The 25929-nt window shown below is 45.5% G+C and overlaps 1 protein-coding gene across 4 annotated transcripts; it reads right to left on the bottom strand.

Moving 5' to 3' along the window:
* Window positions 1–1550: 1550 nt before the first annotated feature.
* Window positions 1551–25885, bottom strand: Znf346 (zinc finger protein 346). Of its 4 annotated transcripts, none has more exons than XM_057787520.1 (7): window positions 25680–25885; window positions 19028–19131; window positions 18195–18287; window positions 15879–16023; window positions 10718–10951; window positions 5112–5205; window positions 1551–4001 (listed from the first exon to the last, which is right to left on the bottom strand). In XM_057787520.1, exons 1-7 carry the CDS (start codon window positions 25852–25854, stop codon window positions 3914–3916), a joined length of 933 nt encoding a protein of 310 aa, XP_057643503.1. In that variant the 5' UTR covers window positions 25855–25885; the 3' UTR covers window positions 1551–3913. The 4 variants fall into 4 exon arrangements, with proteins under 4 accessions (XP_057643503.1, XP_057643504.1, XP_057643505.1 ...); XM_057787521.1 differs by having other exon boundaries at window positions 10718–10903; XM_057787522.1 differs by lacking the exon at window positions 10718–10951.
* Window positions 25886–25929: the final 44 nt, after the last annotated feature.

Below are 25929 nucleotides of genomic sequence, written 5' to 3'. Positions count from 1 at the left end.
TGTCGTGTGGTGGCTCAGTACTGGAATTCTAGTACTCAGGAGGCAGGGGGATTGCTGTGAAGTTGAAGCCAACGTGGGCTACATAGTGAATTCAAGGCCAGCCTGGGCTACATAGTGATACCATCTCAAATAATACAGAGTGTGGTGTCATGCATCCATCACCTGGCACTTGGGAAGTAGTGACAGGATCAGGAGTTTAAGGTTACCCTTAGCTACATAGAAGCTGGAGGTCAGCCCAGGTTGCATGAGACCCTATCATAAACTAAAGTAAGGGTCCCAAGCCAGCCAAACACCAGGTTACCCTTAGGCAGGTGGCCAGTTCTACAGCCTTTCAGAAGAGTGATAGTGGAAGGTGAGGTGGTCTGGGAAGTACAGAAAAAGTCGGGAGCCAGCTAGTCAGTTCAGGGAGTTCAAAATACCACTAACCTGAGCTTAATCTCGGAATCTCACAGGAGAGAAGTCCTATAAGTTGTCCTCTGGCCTCCATATGTGCCCAAGCAACCATAAAATAGTAACAAATAAAAATGATATTAAAAAAATATAGTTGGGAGCTTGGGGCCAGATCTTTCCAAGGTTGCTTGGTTGTGTAAGATCCCCTGAGACATGGCTCATGTTTTTCCTGTGAAACTGGATCTTTTCCCAGCTATCTTGAGGGTTAAGTGAAATATCAAATACAGAGACTTAAGAGAAGACCACCCAATTCTCTTTGGTGTTAAATCAAACACTAAGGTCCTGGAGTTGAAGTTCCCTGAACAAGGGGGGAAAAAAAATTAAAACAAAACAAAACAAAACAAAAGGGTGTGCCTTCCACCTAGTGGCCAGCATGGGTCACTGCATGGCAAAGTCGGCCCATTTTCATAATGGTTATCCTAGACTCAAAGCCGCATCTATGTACAGAGCTAAACAAGGATGGATGGTCTTTCTCTATAGTTCAGGCTTGGCACAAGCAGAGGCTCTGAGGTAGGCACTGTTTCACAGAGGGGGTTTGGAAAGGGAGCTAACTAATCAAGATCACAGAGCTTTGTGGAGGCAGAGCTCTGGTGGCCAGATTCCAGAGTGTGGGTTCTCTGCTTTGCTCTAGACTACCTGCCTGGGGCCCATGCCTCTGTGTGACCTTCCTGGGTTGCTCTCTGATGCTCACCTGCTGTACATGGTCCTGCGCACCAACACCTGACATCATTCTAGGCTACTGACTCAACAGAGTCTTACAAAGAATGCTGAAAGCTGGTTGGCTATGGTGACTCAGGCCTCTAATCCCAGCACACAGGGAGCAGAGGCAGGTGGATGTGAGTTTGAGGTCAGCCTGGTCTACACCAGTTCCAGAACAGCCAGGGCTATACAGAAAGACTTCTTTTTAAATGATGAAAGTAGAATGTCCTTTATTAGAAGACTGGGACCTCTGAGTGCATCTTCCTGCTTCCATCAGAAAATACTTAGTACAGACAAGAAGTGGGACAGCTGGGGCCGTTCATGAGCGGGGGACATCAGAACCACTTTGGCTAAAAACTGCCTATCCCACCATCCCACTTCTGACTGAAGAAGTGCACAGACCAAATTGACAGCAGCTTTATTTGGAATGACCTTCAAGGAGAAACACAACTGTTCAACTGTAGAAAGGCTTGGCTGTAACTGATTCAAAGGGTTACTAGATAGCATTTAAAAAAAAAAAACCTTCTCACAGGTGGTGGCGGCAGCACACACCTTTAATCCCAGCACGCAGGAGGCGGAGTCAGGCGGATCTCTGAGTTTGAGGCCAGCCTGGTCTACAGAGACTCTGTCCCCTCACACACACAGTAACGGATGAAGCTGAAGGTGGCAGCACACGCCTTTCACCCCAGGTCTAGGGAGGTGGAGGCAGGAGGACCAGCAGTTCAAGGTTAGCCTGGCTACTTCAGACAAACTGGAAAACCTCAAAAGTTATACAGACCAGATGTTCATTTCTCAGTCTTTTCATACTCCAGGTTGGGAGCACTTGTGTCCGGGGCATTCCCAGATGCCTGCTATAACTCTCTAACTCACAATTTTCAAGGGTGAGCCTCCCTAGGGTTCCACAGCAGTGGTGCTGGACATGAGCTGGTAGGGACTCCTGACTCTAGACAAAGAGGTCTCATATGGCGAGGGCTCACGCGGGTCAGCCCATCCATGACTTCCCCTTCACTTCCTTACCTAGTAATATTTACTAATCCTGACACACTGGGCTGCATACAATTCTGGGGAAACTGTTGTGGTGGCCCATGGTTGGGGAGTGGAAAGCTGAGAACCTACTCTAGGAGCCAAGAGCCTCTCATAGCAGGCTAGCAACAGGTGCCTGCCCAGAACAGAAAGCTGCAGGGAACTGGAGCTGAGGCTACTTGGTCTGACCTATCTGCATCAGTTTCCAAGGCTGGAGCTCCCTTTCCCGTCATTCCCAAGGACCAGAAGGCCTAGGAGAAGCTCGTGGAAACGCCTCTAGCTCATTAACCCGAGCGGGAAACGGACACTCTCACCCAATCGCTCATAAACTCAGAAGTTAATACATGGAGATATATCCTGAAGGGATGACCCCAGAGACAGCTATGGACACAGCTCTCACACTGGCCCCTGCAGCTCTCCACCCAGCAGCTAGAATGACCATCTTAAGAACAAGTCAGATTCCAAATCAGATTCCCTCAAGACCTTCAGGAGGCCTACATGAACGATGGAGGTGGCTGGGTCAATTAACTGGACAGGGTTTAGGGCACCAGGTAGACTTTTCCTGGGATAAGATAAACCCGAGAGCCCTGGAGGCTACCGACTGTGGGGATATTATAGTAGTATCAGCATGGCTGGCTATAATCCCTAGATCTGAAGTTACAGCCTGGTTCACAGAAGAAATTCTTTATTTGGATGGTTGAGTGGCCAAAGGTTTAAGTTAAAGTCCTGCCCCCACTGCTATATGGTACCCAACTTCCTTGCTCCACAGCTATGTGGAAAAAAAAAAAAATCTACTCTCAGTGGATTCTCAGGCCACAGAACACCAGGTAGGGAACTCTCAGTTCAGGGCCTGGGGCCCGTTTCTTCACACCATTTCTTCAGTCCTCCTCCTTCCTGGGTCCCCCAAACCTCCCTGAAGACAAGGGAAGGATAGCACCACAGCAACCGGGCGGGACAGTCTACTACACAAGGGCACAGAATGAACACCAAGCAGCCTTCCAATAGGCTGGCAGGAGGCACAGAGCGGGTGGCACACTTTCTCACACAACCCTGGGTCACAGCACCTCTGATAAATGACAAAGGCTCCCTTTGATGCATCCCATGACCCCACAGGGCACTCAGGTCTCCCCAAGATCTGAGCAAATACATATGTCTCCGAGCACCATTTGGGAACTGGAGAGACTGGCAGCAGATGGTAGTGCTGTTAGGACTACGTATGTGTTCCAGGAGACTTCACGGCAGCAGGATCTACACCAGGCAAGCCTGCACATCTATCTATCTGAGGGATGGGAAGTGACACATTAGCTCCAAGTCTCTACATGACAGCCACTCAGTCTCTGGTTTGCTCCCCTGACGAAGTCTTCAGGAAAGCTCGTGTCCCAGGAGCTGCCTGGAGCCCAGAGATGATGCTCTCCTCTGTCTGCAGGAAGTTGCTCCACGCTGACCTTGAGCGGAAAAACAGATACTGGGGCTGCAGGACGTGCACCCAGAGGGGCTAGGGAAGGCTAACCTCTAAACCACCACCTCAGGTCTTCTCTGGAGCCCTGTCTCCTACATGACCTGTAGGGTCATGCTAAAGAGGATGCCAGGTGGAGCCCCATCCGGGCCCAGTCAGAGGCTGTCTGCAACCCAATTTGGCCTCATGCCTCCATATTCTTCTGATATCAGAAAGGAGGAAGAGGGAGCCAAGGGCTCCACAATCACCGGGAACTGGCTTGTGGCTGACCAGGCAGAGACATCTCTAGTCTTCCACCACACTCGAGTCCTTTGGAGTGGGCTGCGTTTGCTCTGGCATCTGGTTCATAGGTGACACCACTGTTTTGGGTGACCTGTAATTTGAGAAGAACAAAGGCACAGGGTAAGTGTGTGGCACATACACTCAGCAGTCTGCGCTGACGTCGTACGGCTCTCCTCACATGTTAGGACAATGCCTATTTTTACTGAGGGCCACTGAATGCTAGGCCATTACCCCATTCAACCTCATGTCAACTCTGTATGGCAAAGAATAGCACCTTCATTTTATACATGAAGCTGAACTTCAGAAAACTTAAATGTTTCTTTAGAAATTTGTGAAATTTAGGATCCACAAAAGAGAAAACATGATTTTCATCTTTGTCTCAAGTTTGGCTTATCTGCTTTAATATGGTGCTGCTCTTGCAGAGGACCCGGGTCTGGGCTCACCAATGAATATAACTCAAACTCCAGGGCACTGGATGCCTTCTTATGGTGTGCACACAAGCACAATTATAATGAAAAAAGAAAATTTATCTTTTTTTCAAATGTTCTTTTGAGATAGGGTTTCTATATGTAGCCTTGGCCATTCTGGAACTTGCTCTGGAGAACAGGCTGGCCTTGAATTCAGAGATTATTCCCCTGACACTGTCTCCCAATTGCTGGGATTAAGAGTGTGCACCAGCACCATCCAGCAAGAGAATCTATCTTAATAGCGAACTTATTTATAGTTACTCTTCATTGCTGCCTCTGATCCTTACACAGCCTTGTAAGGTGAGGCAGGCTAATGAGCTCAGGAGGCAGCAGGAGAGCAAACTCAACAGTCTGCAGCCTCAAGGGTGTCAACCTTTGTTTAACTCCAAGTTGCAGGGTGACCCAGGGCAAGCCACTCAACCTAAGTGACACCAGGTGACAGAGATGTTCTAGTGGAGCTCTCTTGAGGATTTAATGAAACTGAATTGTTCAATAATTGTAGAAAATCATGTTTTCCTACACAAGCTGCTACACGCCAAGAAACCCAGGTGCTCTCTGGAAACCACAAAGGACATTGTCTGTGCATCTCTACCGGAACTTCCGGCCTCGTCTGTCCACATGCTGATGAGGGAACCCCGAGACACTGTCTGTTCACTGATTTAAGCAGAGAACTTCCGACTGAGAAACTCCAGCTTCCTGCTGAAGACTTTTCAACTTCAAAGGATGCTACTCACTGGTTCTTGTGTTTGAAGCCACTGACGTGAGCTTGGTACTGTTCTATGGAGTTCAGCACTATCTTACACGTCTTACAGGGATAGCCCTTCCCAGCTGAAACACACATCAAAATGAAGAGAGTTAGTTATCCAGTTAGAGGGAACCAGAAGAACGTTGCTTTGCACAGAGCATGAAGAGGCCCTTCTGAAGACAGCTGGGTGGAGCTGATCCCAGGGTTTAAACCTGGTTCTTCTGGAGGCACAGACTGCAACGCTGTTCCTCCTTATTCTCATGGAGCAATTCAGTTCCTAGTCCCAGCAAAGCCAGACCAGACTTACTGAATAAACGGAGAACAGAGTATGAGCTGCTCAGACAGCTTAGTGGATAAAGCAGCTTGCACCCCAATCTGATGACCTGAGTTCAGAACTAGTGACCCACAGGGTGGAAGGACAGATCTGACTTCTTCCAGTTGCCCTTTGACGTCTACATGCGCACCACAGTGTGCACAACACCCTCAGCAAAAGAAACACATCTAATAAAGAAACTGCAGAACAATGGTGACCTTCGCTCTGCCTAGTGGCCTCCTTAAGGGCACCCCTTCGTGAGGTCTCAGAATGGCCCGCCCTCCTTGGGCTTGCGGCGACAGTAATTAAGGAGCACAACTGCTATGAAAACCAATCCGTCTTTTTGCAGTAGGGTTCAGACACCACGACCAGGTCCCTCTGGTGATGTAGTGGCCTTCGGCCATAGGGCTCCAGCAGTGAGTCAGGACTAAGAGGCCAGACTGGGACCCTGGCTGTTTCATGTGACAAGGCTAAGTCCTTTTCCTTCCAATGCTTAGCTTTCCTCAACCATAAACCAATTAATTATACTATCTTTCACTCATAAAACTATACTTTATCCCAAGTATACTCATACTTAGGATAAAACAGTTAAGTCTTGGGCTTAAAAAAAAATTAGTTCATGTGCATGTGCTTGTCTGCTTGTATGTACACGTGTGCAGGTGCCCAAGACGCCAGAACAGAGTCATATCCTCTGCAACTGGAGTTATAGGCAGTTATTAGCCACCTGATATGGTGCTTGACCCAGACCCTCTTCGAGTCCGGCAAGTGGTGTTAACTGCTAAACCATCTCTCTCTCTTTTTTTTTTTTTTTGGTTTTTCGAGACAGGGTTTCTCTGTTGTTTTGGAGCCTGTCCTGGAACTAGCTCTTGTAGACCAGGCTGGTCTCGAACTCACAGAGATCCGCCTGCCTCTGCCTCCCAAGTGCTGGGATTAAAGGTGTGCGCCACCACCGCCCGACTAAACCATCTCTTTAGAGCTATTTTAAATTTTATTTTTGAAATGAGGTCTCACTACATAATGTAGTTCTGGCTGGCCTTAAAGCCACGGTGATTATATTACCTTAGTCTCGAGTGCGGGGATTATATATACATCACCATGCCAGGCCAAATGTCTACATGGGTCATGTATTCCCTCTACTTTCTTTTGAGATATCCCAGGCTGCGCTTCAACCTCTGTTCCTCCAGCCTCGCCTCCTGGCTCTGAGGCCCTCAACTCCCACAGCTCTGTAGTGAGGTCACCGATGCACACAGTTCACCTTCATGTTCACACGTGGGACCACAGGCCGGCTGTTTAACAGCTCTGATCTCCTTGTGTGTGAAAATAGAGCCTCTCTGAGATTCTGGGCTCCTGATATATAAAATTGGGTTACTGTTAGTATCAGTCTCAGATGGTTAAAATGCTTTTTAAAAAAGTATTAGAGTTGGGGATAGTGGCACATGCCTTTAATCCAAGCACCTAGAGAGGTAGAGGCAGGTGGATCTCTGTGAGTTCAAAGACAGTTGAACTGTATAAAAAGACCCTATCCCCTAAAACAAAACAAAACAAAAATAAACAAACAGAAACAAAGAATAAACAGAAAAGGAATGGTGTGGGGATGAAAGATTAGTAAGATTTATGATATGTATGTATGAAAATGTCATAATGAAAACCATTACTTTGTTTAGATAGAGTCTTATATAGTCCAGGCTAGCTGGCCTCTGGACATGGCTAAAGCTGGCCTAGAACTCCTGATCATCCTGCTTGCATCTTTCAAGTGCTTGCTGGGATTACAGGTGACAGGCATTTTTGGTTTCATGTAACTCAGCTGATCTTCAACTCTCTATGCAGCCAAGGATGATCTCTGGTTCCTGATCTTCCTCTGCCACCTTTCAAGTTCTGGGATTCTGAGGAGTGCTCCCAGGCCTGGCTCACTGTAGCTTTGTAGTATGCTTGGAAAATCTGCAAAGTTTTGCTTTCTTTCTCAGGGCTGCCTTTGCTGCTGGAGGTCATGTGTTACACCATACACATTCTACTTTTGTGAAGAATGTCACTGGCATCTGGAAAGGAATTGTCCCAAATCCACAAATCACTTAAAGTATGGATATTTCAGTATTAAATTTACCAACCCAGAACAAGCCCCCATTTTAGAGATGATGGTGCTTGGTTATTTGTTCTTTGGGAGAGGGTTTTGCCATGTAGCTCAGATGGGTCTTGAACCTGAGGCAATTCTCCTGCCTCGGGTTCATGTGTGTATTGCTCTATCCAGTTCTTCTTCAGTTTTATTACTTATTGTGTGTACTTTGTGAGCATGCATGCCTGTGGAGGCCAGAGGTTGATATGAGGTATCTTTTTCTATTGCTCTTCTTATTGAGACTGATTCTCACTGGACCCAGAAATTACTAACTGGCTAGCTCCACCTAACTCTGTCCTGCTGGCACAATGGTATATTAGTGCACCATCACACCCAGCTCTCCTGGAGATGCTGGAGTTTTCCTTCCTGCTTGTGGGGCAGGAATTTTACCAATGAACCATCTCCCCAGGTACCTTTTCAATGTCTTTGATTAGTTTTTTTTTTTTTTTTTTTAAGATTTATTTATTCATTATGTATACAGTGTTCTGCAGGTCAGAAGAGGGCACCAGATCTTACTACAGATGGTTGTGAGCCACCATGTGGTTGCTGGGAATTGAACTCAGGACCTCTGGAACAGCAGGCAGTGTTCTTAACCGCTGAGCCATCTCTCCAGCCCGATTAGTTTTATAATTTCCATTGAAGAGAACTTTCACTTCCTTCAATTTTTTCTTTTTTGTAGTCATGAAGAGATAGCTTTTCTGATGTCTTTCTTAGCAGTTTTGTTATTGGTGCATGAAAAGCTGATTTGTTCATTGTACCATATCTTACTGAAGTTGTTTGTTAAGTTCTGAACTGGGTCTTGCTATGTAGTTCAGGTTGGCCTTGAACTATTTTTACAGCACAGGCTGGCCTGGAACTCACTATCATCCTGCCTCAGATTACAGACAAATACCACCACTTTTTCTTTTTTCTTCTCTCTCGCCCCCTTTCTTCCCCCTTCTGTGTGTGTTGTGTGCGCGCGCGTGTGTTTTGAGACAAGATCTCAATGTACAGCCCAGGACAGGCTTGGACTCACTACTTTTCTGCTTTAGTCTTGTGAGTGCTGAGATTCTGCAGCGGCCACCTCACGCAGCCATTTACAGAACATACTGATTAGTAGTGTTTTACAGGCACAACTGAAATGCACGGCAAAGAGAAGGGAAATACTGTTCTCATTGACACACAGCAAACAGAATCCTGGGTAGGAGCAGACAAGAACTAGACTGAGGAAGATCGTCTTCTCACCCAGCTGACAGTCTAATCTTGACATCAGATTTCTTTCAGATTCCTTATAGCTATCTTGGTATACTATAAAGAGTCCTATATTTAAACTTATCCTGTGTCAAGCTGACCATGTACAATAAATAGGTTTAAAGCTAAATGTCAGAGATAAAGGAGGGCTGAGTATACACACCGTGCTGTTTATGTGGTGCTGCTAACTGAAGCCAGGACTTCGTGCGCATGTTAGGCAAACACTCTACCAACTGTCCCCAAACACACTGTAGACCAAAAGGAAAGGCCCTGAATTATTTGTAAATGCCCATTCCCATGATGCCAGGTGACATTTTGAGGTTAAGGAAGCTAGAATGGCCCCCTCCTTCACCATGATTCCCCAGTGATAGAGGTAGATCTAAAATGCCAAGGAAAGAGCTATCCTGAGGATGCTCAAACTTTGGTAGAGACCACTGAGACCTTCAATCAAGCAATGTGGATGTTACCTAGGGAGTTTAAATCAGGCTGGGGAGATGGCTAGGTAGTTAAGAGCACTTGCCGTTCTTCCAAGGGACCCGAGTTCAGTTCCCATCAGGTGTCACAACCATCTGTAACTCTCTAGTCTCCTTGGGTATCCGTGCTTACACATCCTCAGATACACATAAACACATAATTAAAAAAATAATTCTTGCTGGGCAGTGGTGGTATATACCTTTAATCCCAGCACTTGGGAGGCAGAAGCAGGCGGATCTCTGTGAGTTAGAGGTCAACTTGGTCTACAAAGCGAGTCCCAGAATGGCCAAGGCTGTTACACAGAAAGACCCTGTCTGGAAGAACCAAAAATAAATAAATAAATAAATCTTTTTTCTTCTCTGCATAGCTCTGGCTGTCCTAGAACTAGCTTTGTAGAACAGGCTGGCGTCAAACTCAGAGATCTGCCTGCCTCTGACTCCCCAGTGCTGGATTAAAGGCGCATGCCACCACTGCTGGCCACACTTCTTTTCCTTTTCCTTGAGACAGTTTCTCTGTAGCTTTGGAGCTTGTCCTGGAACTAGCTAGCTCTGGTAGCCCAGGCTGGCCTTGAACTCACAGAGAACCACCTGCCTCTGCCTCCTGAGTGCTGGGATTAAAGGCGTGTCACCCCTGCCCAGCGGAGTTTTTTTTTTTGGGCTTTTTTTTTTTTTAAAAATCTTTAAACCAGGTGGTGGTGGCACACACCTTTAATCCCAGCACTCAGGAAGCAGAGGCAGGTGGATCTATGAATCTGAAGCTAGCCTGGTCTACATAACCAGTTCCAGACAGAACTACACCAAGAAATCCTGTCTCAAAAACAAACCAACAATATATATAAAACAATATAAATGTATATGTGTGTCTACACATACACACATACATTTAAATCAGAGATTATAAACTGGTGGCTCTTGAACATGCACAAACTCCTGTATTTCATGCCCAGTATCAAAATAAAACTAACAATAATGATAATAAAAACACTAATTTGGATTTCCATAGCTTTTTTAAAACATGTCTCTCTGTGTAGTCCTGGCTGTCTTGGAGCTGGTTATATAGACCACGCTAGCCTTATACTTACAGAAATCTATCTGCCTCTGCCTCCTGAATACTGAGATTAAAGGCGTGCACCATACCTGACTTGCACAGTACTTTAAAATCAAAAACCAGCAACACCAGTAGAACTCAGAGTGTTAGACACTCTGACTGTGGTTATCTTTGGAGCTTATTGAATTTCCTGCTTGCTCCCCTATATCTCCTAAAGACAGGTTCCCACTATGTACTCCAGACCACCCTTGATTCGTTTTCCTAAGTGTTGGAGTGTACACCAAGCCTGGCTTCCTGATTGCCTTCTGTGTTTACAAACCCTGCTTTAGAAGAGGCAGGAAGCAACACACACTTGGGTCATCCAGGGAGCTCCAGTGCTCAGTCCCTGGTCCAGCTCTGTGTATGAGCCGGGCTCTCTCACCTGGTAAGTCAGAGACAGCAGGGTCTGCCAGTCGCCCATAGTGCGCCATGAGTCTGAGCTTAGTCTCCTGCTTCCTGTGTTTCTTGCCCATATAATGTTGTTGAGCCATGACAGGGTTGTTGAAGGTTGAATGGCAGAGGCTGCAGAACTTGTCTGGGTCTAGCATCTCTCTATTCTGGTGCAAGGCTAAGGTGGAGGCCACAAGGAAAGGATTTGTAAGGTGTTTCGACAGAGCTGTGGTGAGAGAGTTCAAACAGAAACAATGAAAAAACAACCCAGAAGGTGCCAGGCTTTTGAGTATGCTTGAAGTGGCAGAAAGGCAGCGTGACCCATCACACTTGGAAACGGGGCACTGCCCATGAGGCTCATACCATAAATGCCTCTTCAATTGGGAAAGCTGGCAAGATCTGATCAGATGCAATGAACAACTGATTTGTTTGCCAGCTTTAGGAATATGAGCCCTGATGTTCTCACATTCTGAAGAGGCTCTGAACTTGGAATATCGCTGCCTAACTGTAACAGACCAAGCAAACATACTTTCAGCTTCTCTAGTCCTAGAATGTCTTGGAATTTCAAAGTGAGTAGGGTAAGAAATGTGAAATTTTCATTCCCATCCTCAAAATACAATACCTCAGTTACAGAGCTGAAGTAGACATTCAAGCTCTGAGCCCATATAGAGCCAGGCAACCAGATTAGGAACTACTTTTAATATCTACCTACCTACCTACCTACCTACCTACCTACCTACCTACCTACCTACCTATCTTTGGGAAAGGGCTCCACTATGTAGCTCTGTAGCTCTCTGGCTAGAACTGAAGAGTGTGCCACCACACCTGATAGAGATGCCTATCAGACTACAATGAATTTAGGCAATGTGAGGGAGAAGAAATGGTGGCAGTAACATGTATACACTTTGTATACACATTTCCCTTTTGGTTTTCAGAAGTACTCCAATGAAGTAGGCATCATTTTGCCTTATTACAGAGAAGACTGAAGCTTAGACAGTAAAAATTACTTTCTCAAGATGAGCAAATCAGTGAGAGAAGCCTGGACTGTGTGACCCTGGAGCTGTTGCTCTACCCCAGGCTCAAGTGTACAGCAAGTAGATCTGAGGGTTAACACTGATGCAGGCATCATTAGAAAATATTCCTGACTCTGCGCTAGGAATTCAATCTGTCAGGGGCTGAAGAGCAGGTTCAGTGGCTAAGAATGACTACTGTTCTTCCTGAGAATCTGAGTTCAGTTCACAGCATCCTTGTCAGGTGGCTCACAAAGCCTTTATCCAATTGTTCTGGCCTATGCAGGCAAGTGTACACACATATACACACATGTATACACATACACACAAACTTTACAAAATAGAAATGAGGGCTGGAGAGATGGCTCAGTGGTTAAGAGCACTGCTTGCTCTTCCAGAGGTCCTAAGTTCAATTCCTAGCAACCACAGGGTGATTCCCAACTGTCTATAATGAGATCTGGTGCCTTCTTTTGGCATGCAGGAATACATACAGGCATAACACCGTATACATAACAAATAAATCTAAAAAACAACAGAAATGAATCTTTTCTTAAAAAAAGAAACCAGCTAATCTAAGTCTGCTATGGACATATGTATGATCCTCTCATAGGTCGACATGGGATGTTGAAAGCAGGCCATATAGATGGCCTTTTCAAAGTGGATACTATGTGTATACATGTTGGTGTACTCATAGGTGTGTGTGTCTGCATGTGTGTGTGTGCATAGGTGTGCATGCCAGAGTACACGTGTGGAGGTCAGAGGACAACTCTGTGATTCCGTTTTCTCCCTTCACTTCCACATATGGTCTGAGAGTCAGACTCAGACACCCAGGATTGTGTGGCAAGCACAATCCTTGATGGTCCAAGGTTATTCAAAACATACTAGAGGATGGGGCTAGAGAGAAGATTCAGTGGTTAGGAGGGAAGTAGTGCAGTGCATCGCAGAATTAGAGGAACTATTTAATGGACATCAGCGCCAGCAAGAGTGAGCGCTGCTCTAGAGAAATACGGGAAACATGCAGAGTGTTTTCCAGGGATGTCCGCTATGTTTTATAACACAGGAAAAGCGGGAGGAAATGTAAAGACTCAACACTAGAAGAGCCATCAAGTAGTTTGCATGATTGTTAAAAACACCTACAAAAAGTTTGCAATAACCTGGGGGAATTTTTTTTCTTTTTAAACCAAGACTTTAATTGCATGTGCCTGTGTGGTAAGCGCACATAGAGCAGTACCCATGGAAGCCAGAGGTGATGGAGCCCCCTGGAGCTGGAGTTACCAGGATTTTGAGTCACCCCACATGGGTGCTGGGATCTAACTTGGTTCCTCTGCAAGAGTAGAGTACACTCTTTTTTTCTGGGTGGGTGGGTTTGAGACAGGGTTTCTCTGTAGCTTTGAGGACTGTCTTGAACTGGCTCTTGTAGACCAGGCTGACCTCGAACCCTTGAACTCACAGAGATCTGCAACCTCTGCCTCCCAAGTGTTGGGATTAAAGGTGTGCGCCACCACTGCCCTGCTAGAACACACTCTTAACTGCTGAGTCATCTCTCTATCATCTAACAGGAGGAAGTGTTATACTAAATGAAGAAATATAAAAGGACAATATTGTCATGACAATCTGGTCATGCCAATGCTAAAAGTTTTTTGTGTAATCTATATAAATATACTGGCATTTAAAAATGTCACCTACACATACACACACATGCATACATGATAGCATGTCATGCAGCATATGGATGTATTTGTTTGCTTATTCTTTTGAGTCAGGGTCTCACTCTATAACCCAGGTTGGCGGCCTAGAACTTACTTGTAGCCCAGGATGGTCTTAAACTCAGCAATCCTCCTGTCTCAGCTTCTCAAGTACAAAGATTCTAAGCATGAGCCACTGTTAACAGTGCTCTCCTAGCAGTAGGAGTTGGGTGGCATTTTACTTGCTTCTTTGAACATTTTGCATGTTGAACGGAATTATTCATGTATGTGCATCATTTTAACAAACAGAAAATTACGTATTCTATGTTTATAAGCACATATACAGGGAGTCAACTTGGATGAACATAAACCAAATAGAATACAAGCAGATATACACATACACACAGTGCACAAGACCATAAGAGCAACAGTACTCTAAAAGGCTAACACTCTGAATGGTAAAACTATGGAAATTCCTTCCAATTTATCTGTATAGACAAATGTTTAATTTCAGAAATAAAGTTACAATAAACCCATGAAGTAATATGAACATATGTTTAAACTATGAGGCTGAATGAAAAGTACCAGGGGAACACAAATGGCTGATGAAACACACAGAGTCTGCAAAGTCACCACTGCGCAGAAGTATCAGTAAGGCTCTTCCCACAGAATTGTCCGTGGGATGTGAAGTCTATGACATTATGAATTCAGTTCTTAAGACAATTTTCTTCAGCCCAATGCTTAAACATCGTGGTGCTGTTGTTACCAGCCCTCACTTCACAGATAAAACTCAATTAGTCCTCAACTAAGTTAACAAATCAGCCACAAGCAAGGTCAACGGCACACTCTAGATCAGTGTGTCTCAACTTGTGTGTCTCGAGCCCTTTGGGGGTTGAACGACGGCCCCTTCACAGGGTCACCCTTTAATACAGTTCCTCATTTCATGGTGATCCCCAGCCTAAAATTTTTTTTGTTACTGCTTCATAACTAATTTTGCTCCTGTTATTAATCATATTAAAGGGTCACAGCATTAGGGAGACTGAGAATCATTGCTCGAGATAGTGGCTCCCTGATCAGTAAGTGCATTTTATGAGGGGATTTCATTCTGGTTTTTTAATGGTGACAACAATAATAACAATAGCTGTTATTAGTGAGAATCTGCTGTATCCTAGATTTTTCTTGGGGGTGGGGAGGATGTGGTGTTTGCCTCTTATTTATTTTTTGGGTGCCATATAGGACAGGCTGGTCTCAAACTTATAGGCAAGGATGGCACTGAACTCCTGATCTTCCTGCCCTCACTTCCCAAGTGCTGGGATCCGAGGTGTGCCATCACACCTGGCTGCCCAGTGGTTTGGAAATTACCCTCCCAAGCTTCAAAGCAGGTGGCACTGATACTTTACAGACACAAACGGCAAGTGAAAGCGCCAGGACCGAAGCCTGTGATGTTCTGACTTCAGAGTCTACGTGCTATTGTTTCACACTGTAGGTAATAGATTTGGGTATAAATAGAGGGTATAATTATGAGTAGATTTTTCTATCCCATCTTCAAAACCTTCTAAAGCACAATTGTCTTGTTTCATTAATGCAGTAAAACAAAAAGAATCAAAAGTTCTATCAATAGTGTGGTCTTGGTTCAACAGAGAACACACACACACATACACACACATCCCAGAAATCAAAGGTCTCCCACTTCTGACTAACTGCAGTTAGCCTAGGTTAAGAACCCCAGGACTCAAGATGAAAGTGAAGGTTGGGCCAATGGTGGCAGGATAAAGGAGGCAACTGTGAAGTTAGTGCTGGGAAGTTGCTGGGAAGTGGGTTCATGGCAACTGCAAACAGCTTACTGGGCAACACTAGAGTGCGCTGCTTTGAAGGCTAGCCCGCACCTTTAGAACAGGCAGCCTTTGTAGGTCCAAGTGAGCCAGGCATAACCTGAGCCCATGAGAAAGACGGGGAATTAGCTGTCAACTAGCAACATTTAGTAGTAAGAGCAGGTGGGTGGTGGGAGGAAGAGGCAAGTAAGAATGCTCATGGTGTGTGTGGGCCTTCCGCTCTCTGCGTTACAGTCATTGGCTAAGGAGCTTCTATAGAAAACGTGGCAGACCACAAGGGGGAAGTGAAGTAAAGCAAGTCTGAGGCCGAATTTCAATGAAGCCAGGTCTCATGTAGCTCAGGTTGGCCTTAAAGTCCCTATGGCAGCTGAGGATGACCTTGAACTACTAATTTTCCTGCCTCCACCTCCTGGTTATGTAAGGCTGGGAATGAAAGCTGAGCCTTTGTGCACATTAGGGAAGTATTCTACCAACTGACTTACATCCCCAACTCTTAGGTGGAACTTTCAGGGCTCTTAAAAGCAACCTCTCCAAGTCTGAGGCCCCAGTGAGCATTCTGGAAGCACCAGGCATTGGTGCTCCGAGGACGGGAGGGGTCCCAAAAGCACTACTCAGAAAGCCAGTACCTGCCCCCTTAGTGGACTGCTGCTTCAGCTTTAAGTTCTTTGCGTGGGTCTTCCCCAGGTAGTGCGACTGTGCCACAGCAGGGGAGGAAAAGGTCATGTTACAGATGGGGCAGCAGTGGTTCTTGTCTTTGCTTCTGCTGCTCTTCTGGTTGGGAGAGAGAACACAGTCTGATCATGCCATTGCGCATCCAGAAAACCTTCAATGGTTCCCCTGCCCGTGGCTGGTGCGCATTAAGACCCCTGCACACGCTAACCCCAACATGCCTGGAGCAGTCTTCTCCAGCTGTTTCATGACTGGACTGTGCATAACTTCCATTTTATTCTGTTACTTTTTTGCTTTGCTTGGGTTATTCCTCCAAACTCCTGCCGGGCAGTAGGTCTACTATCTGCCATTCAATGACCAAGCCCCCTTGTACGCATACGCAGGAAGAATTAACCTTGCTCCTCACCTGTATTCCAAGTCTATCAGATTTCTAACACACCCTCTGTCACCTACATAGACAGCAGAACAGCTTAGGAGGCTTTGATATGAGCTCAAGTGCAATGCTGGCTGTGGACACCTTGACTTCTCTTTGGTACCTATCCTTGGACCCTGCTGTGTCAAGCACACAGTACATATCCAGGGCTCTTAGAACAGGTACACCACCAGGTTCCATCTGTTGCTATGGTTATGCTAGGAAATGTATTTTAATCTTCCTGAAAAGTCTGTCTTCTCAATAAGCTATTTCTTTAACATTTCTCAACCCCAAGACATTTTGGGGTTAGTAATTCCTAGCTGGTGATGGGTACTGTGATCTCATCTGAGCTACTCAGTCATCTGAAGAACTGAAGTGCAGAGAGGTGAAATGATCTTTCCTATCTGGATCTCAGCCATAAGGGCAACTAGAAGATGATTTTTAGAAGGGAAGCAAGGCCCCTTTAAACCACCGGCCACTGCAGCAGGAAGGTGGTCTGGAAATTAACCCTTGTTTATCAAGCATTTACTGGGGACGAAAATCTACCTCACAACACTAAGGAGGCCAGACCAACTCCGGACCACCTCCACTTCACGAGTGAGTTCAGGAAGGTGAGGTGACTTGCTCAAGGCTCTAGTGAGTTAGAGCCGTGTGCACTGACTTCCGGCCCATAGTGTGCACAACTTATACACTCTGAAAGTCACAGCACACTCAAGGAATTAAGAGTTTGTCTCAAGCCGGGTGGTGGTGGCGCACGCCTTTAATCCCAGCACTTGGGAGGCAGAGGCAGGCGGATCTCTGTGAGTTCGAGACCAGCCTGGTCTACAAGAGCTAGTTCCAGGATAGGCTCCAAAACCACAGAGAAACCCTGTCTCGAAAAACCAAAAAAAAAAAAAAAAAAAGAGTTTGTCTCAGAATAATTTTTATAGTAACTATGAAATAGGAAATAAATGCAATTGCTTCATAATTGGAGGAGGTATATTGCCCAGGCCAAATGCTAAAGCTTATTTCCCCTACAAGAAAATGAACATCCCTCTACTTCCTCTCTGGTAACCCTCCAGGTGGGAAAGCTCCCTTTGGTAAACTGCTACTGTAGGGCAGGTCTGGGGTCTGGTGGTGTTTTTGTTTTTTGTTTTTTTTTTTTTGATTTTCGAGGCAGGGTTTCTCCGTAGTTTTTTGGTTCCTGTCCTGGAACTAGCTCTTGTAGACCAGGCTGGCCTCGAACTCACAGAGATCCGTCTGCCTCTGCCTCCTGAGTGCTGGGATTAAAGGCGTGCGCCACCACTGCCCGGCTTCTGGTGGTATTTTATTTTTATTTATTTATTTTTTTTTTTGGATTTTTCGAGACAGGGTTTCTCCGTAGCTTTTGGTTCCTGTCCTGGAACTAGCTCTTGTAGACCAGGCTGGCCTCGAACTCACAGAGATTCTCCTGCCTCTGCCTACCAAGTGCTGGGCTTAACGGTGTGCGCCACCACCGCCCAGCTCTGGTGGTGTTTTAGAAGTCTTTTCTCAACTTAAGAAAAATTCTGAAAGGTAGCTGTAATAATCTTTTTGTTTGTTTTGAGACAGTCTCTCATTGTAGCCCAAGCGGGCCTCAAACTTGCTATGCAGAGGAAGATAACCTTGAACTACTGATCTTCCTGATTCCACCTCCAAGTGCTTGGTCACTTGTATACACCACCACGCTTGGAAGTACTGTTGTTTTTAACAGAGGAAGAAGTCAAGGCTCATAGTCATAAGACTTGCTCAAGTTAGACAACAGGGCTGAGACTGCAGCTAAGTCAGTCTGAATCAAAGCCTGCGCTCACACCACACCAACCTGCTGGGGAAGCAAGCAGTTTCAACAAAGCAGCTATATTACCTGATCTGAGTCTAACCTCTTCACGTCCCCCTTTAGTGTCTCCATTCCATGGATTGCTAGGTAGCTCTTCACTTTGTTGGCATGTTTTTTGCTCTGCAAGAATCCAAGGAGAAAGATCAAAGATAGCCAATGCCATTTCATAGAGAAGGCAGCCATGACATAGCAGATTCTCACCTGAATCCTCCTCACAAAACTTCTGAGGATAAGAAAATGGGGGAAGAAAACTCATTTACTGAGTTCCTACTATGTGCTTGACCCTTGACTTGCTATTACATTAGCCTTAACAATCTATAGGAATATTGTTATCTTATACATGTAGAAGCTGAGGCCAAGCATGGTAAAATTTCTTGCCTATAAGATGATGTAACAGGCCGGGCGGTGGTGGCGCACGCCTTTAATCCCAGCACTTGGGAGGCAGAGGCAGGCGGATCTTTGTGAGTTCAAGACCAGCCTGGTCTACAAGAGCTAGTTCCAGGACAGGCTCCAAAACCACAGAGAAACCCTGTCTCAAAAAACCAAAACAAAACAAAACAAAACAAAAAAAAAAAAAAAAAAAAAAGATGATGTAACAGAGCTAGATTCAAATTCAAGTGTGTGTAAAGCCAAAGCTCACACTTCCCGCTACACTGCGCTGTACAGAAAGACCTACATAATGGTCCATTTATTCGGATGAGAGATGAGATTCACAGAAATTAAGTCAATCTTCAAGTCCCAAGCAATCATGCATGAAGGAAACATCTGGAAGAATCAGCATTCACTGTGCAAGACAGGAGAGGAGAGGGCTTGGCACTGGACCAGAAGGTAAGTTCATGGCTATGGTAGAAAAGGCCTACCTGGTAATGTGACAGCTTCTGGGACTCAGAAATCAGCATGGCACAGCAAACTTTACACTGGGTGCTGGTGAAGAGACACTGGTTCTTCTGGATCATGTGCTCCACTACAGAGGGAAGAGAATTCATACAAGCTGACAGATATGCCCTCAACAGCACTGTCTCCGATCTGTCCCAAACACAGGCACTGGGGAATGGGACACCTCATTCCAACACATGTGCAGATCTGCTTCTCCTTGTCACTGGGCCATGGCTCGTGCTATGCTCACAAACCAACTGCATTATTACTTATTTTATATAGGCCAGTGTTCTTAGTCACCCAGTCACACACTGCTGTCAGGGGAGACAAGGTTGTCCTGTGCTGCCCATGAATTCCTGGCTCAAGGGACCCTTCTGCCTCGGCAGATGTGACTGTAGGCTCACAACACCACACACTTTAACTCCTGCCTTGGTAGATGACTATAAGCTCACACCACCACACACTAACTTAGAAAGTGTAGCTGAGGACGTCTCATGAAGAAGTTCTAAAGCAGGATGAAGAGCTGCACACCTTTAATAACAGCACTCAGGTGGCAGAGGCAGCTAGATCTCTGAGTACAAGGCCACTCTAGTCTACACAGTAAGTTCCAGGCTGTGTAGGGCTCCATAGTAAGTTTCCCATCTCAAACAACATCAATAGCTTTAACATTACAGGAGAGATAGCTATTTAGGAAAAGGACAAAGTACACTGTGGAAGTTTGAAAGAGAATGGCTCCCAGAAGGAATGGCACTATTAGGAGGTATGGCACTGTTGGATTAGGTGTGGTACCACAGGAGGAAGTGTTTCACTATGGAGGTGGGCTTTGAGGTCTCATATATGTTCAAGCCACACCCAGTAAGACAGTTCACTTTCTATTGCCTTCTAATCAAGATAGAGCCAGTACCATGTCTGCCTGCATACCGCCATGATGCACCATGATAATGGGCTGAACCTCTGAAAATGTTAAGCCACCCCAATTAAATATTTTTCCTTTATAAGGGCTGTCGAAGTCACTGTGTCTCTTCATAGCAATAGAAACCCTAACTAAGACACACATCCAAGACATAGATATGCATTTCTATTAGATAGGTCTATAACTGAATTTAAAAAATTACTTCATGTCATGTGTATTGGTATTTTGCTTGCATGCATGCCTGCACACCATGGAGGCCGTAAGAGGGCACCAAATCCCAGGAAAACAGAGTTACAGACAGTTGTGAATTGCCAAGTGGTTCTGGAAATCCAACCTGGATATTTGCAAGAGCAGTCAGTGCTTTAAACTGCTGGGCCAACTTTCTAGCCCATTATGTGGTCTTAGAACTTGTTCTGTACACCAGGCTGGCCTTGAACTCACAGAGATCAGCCTGCTTCTGCTTCCAAGTGTGGGATTACAGGCATGGGACCATGCTTGGCTGTAGCAAACATTCCAAGTAATTGGACAGTGTGAATGCAACAATCTAATCCCTCTCCCTGGTGGAAGGTAACTTTTCAGCCTAGGTATATCCTGGCCTCCACAGAGAAGAACACAAGCCTGGGTCTGCATTACTGAGAGTCAGTAGTCTTAACAGAGGACATTTTGATGCTCTGTACAAAGTCCTAGCTGAACAGAAAGGGTTTCTAGGAAGCTGGCCCAACCAAAAACCAGTACCTGGATGTGGAAGTTTTCAGTTTTAGGTACTTTTGAACAACTTCATCTTTAACTTTTTTTAATCAGACATCACCAAATCAAGATGGTTAGAGCTGCTGACACTCCTACCTCCCAGCACCTTACCCTGCGAACGTTAGGTAAGCTGTCATTCAGCTCCAGCTCTGACACAAAACTTGTCATTATCTCTACTCCCTTTCCCTGTTCACAACACGGATCATGTGCTTCTTACTGTTGAGTTGACCACTTGATGCTCTCCTTGGGGGTGGGAGGGTGCAGAGGGGGAGAGGGAGACAGACCGAGTCAGGAGGAGGGAAAGAGTTTTGCCACTAGTTTAGCTGCAGGAAACTCATCACTTTCCAGACACAATTGTCTGTCCTGGAGCAGAAGCTCAGGCTCTATTAAAATTGACAAAAAGGGAGGAGTATGTGGAGGTAAAAGTGTGAGCCCATTTCCATCTTGTCTGAAGGTCAGAGTTTTAGCTTGTTCACAGCTATTGAGAACAAGTGTGGCTACACCCTGACCTAGGATGTGGTTACTTGGTGTTTCTAACATTAATTGGTAAATCCACTGCCCCCTGACCAACGGTCAGGATATTCAAGCCTACTTCCGCTCCTTTTGCAATAGGAGGTTTGACCTTGGGAGTAGCTGCCTTCAGGATACTCACTGCCCAGACAACAGAATGTTAATGACTTGATGGCTCAAAGTACTGAAGCAATAAACTGCTCTAGTTGTCCTTTGTATCAGGTTAAAGCAGTCTTCTGTGGTATTGGGGTATAAAAGTGTATGGAAAATTAAACACAGGCAAATTTTAGTATTCACTGGAACTCCCTCCCGGTACTATCTTTTTTTTTTTTTTTTTTTAGCCATAAAAGCATTTATTAAAAGGGGAGAAAGGGAGGGAGGGAGGGACGGACGGAGAGAGAGAAAGAGAGAGAGAAGAGAAAGAGAAAAAGAGGGAAAGAGCCTGAGAGAACGCGTGGCCACGCTGAAGAAACAGAAGAAGGAAGGGAAGATCTATCTTATCATTTTGACTTTGCTCTTTGCTAACTTTTTTAATCCTCACATCTCTACCCTGGTAAGTGGTTTACTTGTTGAAGCATGGTCCCCGACAGTACCTATACCCAACAGAACATTATACAGCCACAAAAGATGATGAAATCTGTCATCTGCAGCAAAACGAATAGAACTGCAGGGTATTATTTTAAGTGAGAAAAGACAGGCAAAGAAAAACAAGCACCACATGTTCTTTCATATGGTAGACCGTAGTTATGCTTCAAAAGGCACTGTTTATAAAATAAAGCTGTTTATAAAATGAGCTGGGGAGATGGCTCAGTGGGTTAAGGCGCTTGCTGCCAAAGGTGATCTGAACTCCTGAGTTCAGTCCCTGGGATCCACAAGGTGGAAGGAAAGAACAACTACTTCAAATTGTCCTCTGACCTCCATGAGTGCTATGGCATCCAAGTGCTCACACACATACACATGAATGTAATAAAAAATAAAGAGATAGCCAGACATGGTGGTGCATGCCTTTTATCCTAGCATTCTATGAGTCTGAGGCCAGGACCTGATCTACATAGAGTTCCAGGTCAGCCAGTGCAACATAGTGAAACACCCCCAAAAGAAGAAAATCGTAACAAAACGAAACAATGAAGACAAGTCCCAAAGAAAACAAATGTGGATATCATATCTGAAATATAGGATTTCACCTAGAATATAAAATGGCTTATAATTTAGTAATAAAACAAATAACCAAGTCACAACATGAACAACAATGTGACTAGATAGTTCACTAAAATATACAAGAGTAGTAAGTGAAATGGTGCTTACTGTCACCAATATTTAGAAAACAAGAACTCACTACACACTCCTAAAACAGCTGGTGTGGTGGCAGGCTCTATCAATCCCCGCACTTGAGAGGTAGAGGCAGGTGATCTCTGAGTTTGAGGCCAGCATGGACTACAGAGTGAGTTCCAGGACAGCTAGAGCTACATAATATAGAGACCCTTTTTCAAAAACATAAAACAAAAGGAAAACCAAACAAAAGGTAAAACAATAAACAAAAGGGAGGACATAGAGAACTAAAGCTCATGTTTTAAAGAAAGAAATAGAAATCGAAAGAAGCCATTTTCCAAAGATTTGACAGTTCCTCAAAATGTTAAAGATACAGAGTTAGCACACAGCTTAGCACATTCACTCCCAGGAAGAGACAATGGATGTCCACACACAATCCTACAGCAGATGCAATGGAAGAGGCCAGGGAGGTGGTCGTCAGGCAGAGGTGCTTGCCCCATGTGACTTACAACCCAGCTGGGTCAATGCCTGATCCCACCACGGGAGAAGAGACCTGCATACAAACACCATGGCATGCATGAGCCTGTGTACACACAGAGACACACCAATAAAAACTGTAAAGATTTTCTCACTGGGCATGATAGTGCCTACCATGAGACCTAGCACTCAGGAGGTCAAGGCAGGCAGATTACTGTAGTTTTGAGTCAACCTGATCTATCTACATAGTGAGCTCCAGATGAGAGACCCCTCCAAAACAATTTCTCAGAAAAGGTCCAAGCTAGAAACCATTCAGATATTCCAAAAAAGCAAACGTTCAAGCAAATATAATATACCCATAAAGCAGAATTCTTTCTAAAATTTATTTTAACTTTATGTTCATTGGCGTTTTGTCTGCATGTATGTCTGTGGGAGGGTGTCAGAAGCCCTGGAACTGGAGTTACAGACAGCTGTGAGCTGCCGTGTGGGTGCTGGGAATTGAACCCAGGTCCTCTGGAAGAATACCCAGTGCTCTTAACCTTAACTGCAGAGCCATCCCTCCAGGCCTAGCAGAAGCAGAGTTCTATTTAGCAATAAAAAGGAACATACGCGGTGACTTGGCTGAGCCCCAAAAACATGCAGAGAGAAGCTAAACACCAAAGACTATATAGTGTATGATTCTGTTTGTATGAGATGTTGAGGAATGGTAAATCTGTGGAGACAGAAAACACATTAGTGGTTACCTAGGCCAAGTGGGAAGAGACTTGAGTAAAAGACCAGAGATGGACACTACCTGTGATGGTGGATATGTTCTAGAATTGGACTGTGGTTATGATCACACAAATCTCTAATTTTACTAAGAATCTCTGACTAGGGGCTGGTGAGATGGTTTGCTGGGAAGTGAACTTGCCACTAAGCCTAAGAGCCTGAGTTTGATCCTTAGGACCCACATGGTGGGAGGAGAGAACCATTGCCTGAGAGCTCGTGTTCTTTGACCTCCATACACACACCCATGGTACATGTATGAGCATGCACGCCAACACTCTCTAGATAAATTTAAAAAAAAATAAAATACTGAGTTGGGGGCTGCAGACCTCAGACTCAGAACCTGAGTTTGGTTCACAGCACCCATTCTGGCTCACAACTGTAGCGCCAATTCCAAGGGATCCAATGTGTCTGTATCCACTCTGCAGGGGCACACATATAGACATAACTAAAAGTAAAAGACATTTTAAATCATTTGAGTGGTACACCTATAACGGTTGAATTTATGATATATAAATTATAATAGTGGAGATGCTACAAGGAAAAAAGTGGGGAGAGTGTAAATGCTGCAGGTAAGTGAGCCAGGAGAAGTGAGGGGAGGGAAATGAACTGGGTTGTATGTATCAGGTATGCATTGTGTTCATGCCTATGCAAGCAAATAGTTCATTAAGGAACTGCTGTGTTCTCGGCTTCAGGGTCCAGGGCACACTCTTCGTATCTCCAAGGTCACTTCCTTTTTGTGTATCCCCCCAATTCTGAGACATCCCTCAGGGGTTAAGAGCAGTTACTGCATTTGTAGAGAACCAGGGTTCAGTTCCCAACATCCAAATGGTAGCTCCTAACGGTGTGTAACTCCAGTTTCAGGGGATGTGATGTCCTTTTCTGGCCTCTTTGGGTACATGACAGACACATAGGGCACACTCACACATGCACACACACACACAGGCAAAAGCTTTTAAACATGGTCAAAAATTACAATTTTATTCAGGGAGAACAGTTCACAAACATTGAACTTTCCAAGATTAGTCTGCAAGCAAACCAACCAGGACAGAAATCTGGTTTCTCTGCAAAGATCCGATTAGCACAGAAACCCAGATAAAGTTTTTGTACATCTGGGTTAGCATTAAGTAGCTAGCTCTGGAAAGGGCTGAGAAAAGGCCGACTCTTGCTGTTCTTCTCTATCCCTTGTTACTCACTCAGTTTTGGGTCAAACAAAAGCATCTGTTCACTTCAGCTCAGAAGTGTACCAACCCGAACTGGGTACACTGCTCTCCACAGCTCTGCATCAGGGTGAGATGTGCCATCTGGAGACAAGATTACCTAGGCCAGTTTCTCCAGCTCCTGGATCTCCTCTTTGGAATAGGGGCTTGGCAACAGGCACATAGAAATATGGTATTGCAGGGCATGAAATACGGTATTGCAGGAACATGGTGGTGCAAGCCAAGCATACCATCACTAAGGAGGTTGAGGCACGTTCAAGGCTAGTCAGGTCTATCAGGAAAGAAATATGGCATCAAGTCATCAAGCTCAATAGGAGGCTGGGATTCAGGAAGACCTTCCAAAGCTCAGACCTCTCATTGGGAAGGAGGCACGCCACGAGTTTGAGAGGCGTCGCAAGATAAATAAAAGTAAAGTAAATTGAATAAAGCTGTTCAGATCCGTCATAACCGTAGGGCTTTGAGAGAGAAGGGAAGCAATGTGGAGATGTAGGATTAAGGACAGATAGGAATGGTAGTTGGCTCGGCTAGGGTCAGGCTGGGCAAGTCCTGTTGATCTCCAAGAGGAGAAGACCTGGAATTTGGTGGAAACTGCCCTGGTGTGGATGCGAAAATTCCGCAGGGTAGCGAGTTTCGAGGTCCGGGATGTCGTGCAGAGGCTGGCCCGCGCCAGGCCAGGGACAGGCTGCAGGCCGCCCCGCCTCCGTCCAGCCACGATCCCCGGAGCCCCCGACTCACCTTCCTCCCTCCCTGCCGGCTGAGCACCGGACACCGCTTCCAATAGGCGGCGCGCCCTCTCGCGGTCGAAGTGCACTCCGTCCGGTTCCCGACCCTCTTGCTCCTCGGAGCTCTTGTACGGTCCGGCCCCTCCAGGGTCCGCAGCCTCCGTAGTACCAGGCGTAGAACACTCCATCTTTCCCGCAAGCCTCGCCGTTGAAGAGCTGCGCATGCGCCCGCTGCTGTGAGCGGCGGGTAAGCGGGGATTTGA

This window comes from Chionomys nivalis, chromosome 13 (assembly GCF_950005125.1).
Source record: "Chionomys nivalis chromosome 13, mChiNiv1.1, whole genome shotgun sequence".
In the NCBI taxonomy this organism is placed as follows: Eukaryota; Metazoa; Chordata; class Mammalia; order Rodentia; family Cricetidae; genus Chionomys; species Chionomys nivalis.
This window is presented reverse-complemented; position numbering and strand designations above follow the sequence as displayed.

What these genes read in the sequence shown, in the direction of transcription:
- Znf346 (XM_057787520.1), bottom strand. Translation starts at nt 25,854, where the DNA reads ATGGAGTGTTCTACGCCTGGTACTACGGAGGCTGCGGACCCTGGAGGG. An exon ending in AGAGGTTAGACTCAGATCAG is followed by an intron (nt 16,024 to 18,194) that starts GTAATATAGCTG and finishes TCTCCCAACCAG; the next exon opens with AAGAGCAGCAGAAGCAAAGA. An exon ending in TGCTGTCTCTGACTTACCAG is followed by an intron (nt 5,206 to 10,717) that starts GTGAGAGAGCCC and finishes TGTGTGTTTCAG; the next exon opens with CTGGGAAGGGCTATCCCTGT.